At 37.6% G+C, this 611-nt stretch overlaps 1 protein-coding gene across 1 annotated transcript in view; it reads left to right on the forward strand.

The window, feature by feature from the left end:
- Window positions 1–350: 350 nt before the first annotated feature.
- The window catches only part of LOC119586313 (prolyl endopeptidase-like), a gene marked incomplete at both ends in the record, with an annotated part of 21,535 nt that continues 21,274 nt past the window's right edge, over window positions 351–611 (forward strand). The window contains 1 exon segment of the mRNA XM_037935026.1: window positions 351–473. Within this exon segment, the coding sequence (XP_037790954.1) occupies window positions 351–473 (123 nt within the window).

Here is a 611-nt window from a genome sequence, read left to right on the forward strand (position 1 = left end):
AGTGATAAGGCATGTTTTTGACTTTTTCAAACACAATAAAGCACCCCCTTTCACCCAGATCAAATGGGCACCAGGGCACAGGCAGCCCCCCACCCCCCCTGGTCTGGTACCAGACATGCTAGTGAATACTACATACCTGAATTGTTAATGAAAAGCCTCAAGAAAAAAGTGTGCCAGTATTTGACAGGCTGTGCATTATGAAGAAAGTTAGACAAGACCACTAAGAATCGAGGTTAAATTTTTGTGATGAGGGAATTTTCAGGTTGTAAATAAGATGTAAAAATCTAATGCATGATGTTTCTCTCTCAGATCAAAAACTGTGTGATGTTTAAATTTCTCTTTTTTTCCAGTTCTTCCCCAAAAGTCTGTGCTCCTTGAATGAAAAGACTCGAGTCACCCTCTGCAACATGAAAATGGAGTACCCAAAAGTGCGTCGCGATGAATCATCGGTGGAGGAGCTCCATGGTGTGAAGGTGAACTTGAAGCAAAATGTGTTTTTGTGTTTTATATACATACATTTTTAACATGTTTCAAAACACATATTCTTTGTAGATTTTTAATTCTTTAAGTAGATTTTTGGAAGTTTTAATATACAGGTTTATTCCTATTGA

This window comes from Penaeus monodon, chromosome 21, assembly GCF_015228065.2.
Source record: "Penaeus monodon isolate SGIC_2016 chromosome 21, NSTDA_Pmon_1, whole genome shotgun sequence".
Classification (NCBI taxonomy): domain Eukaryota; kingdom Metazoa; phylum Arthropoda; class Malacostraca; order Decapoda; family Penaeidae; genus Penaeus; species Penaeus monodon.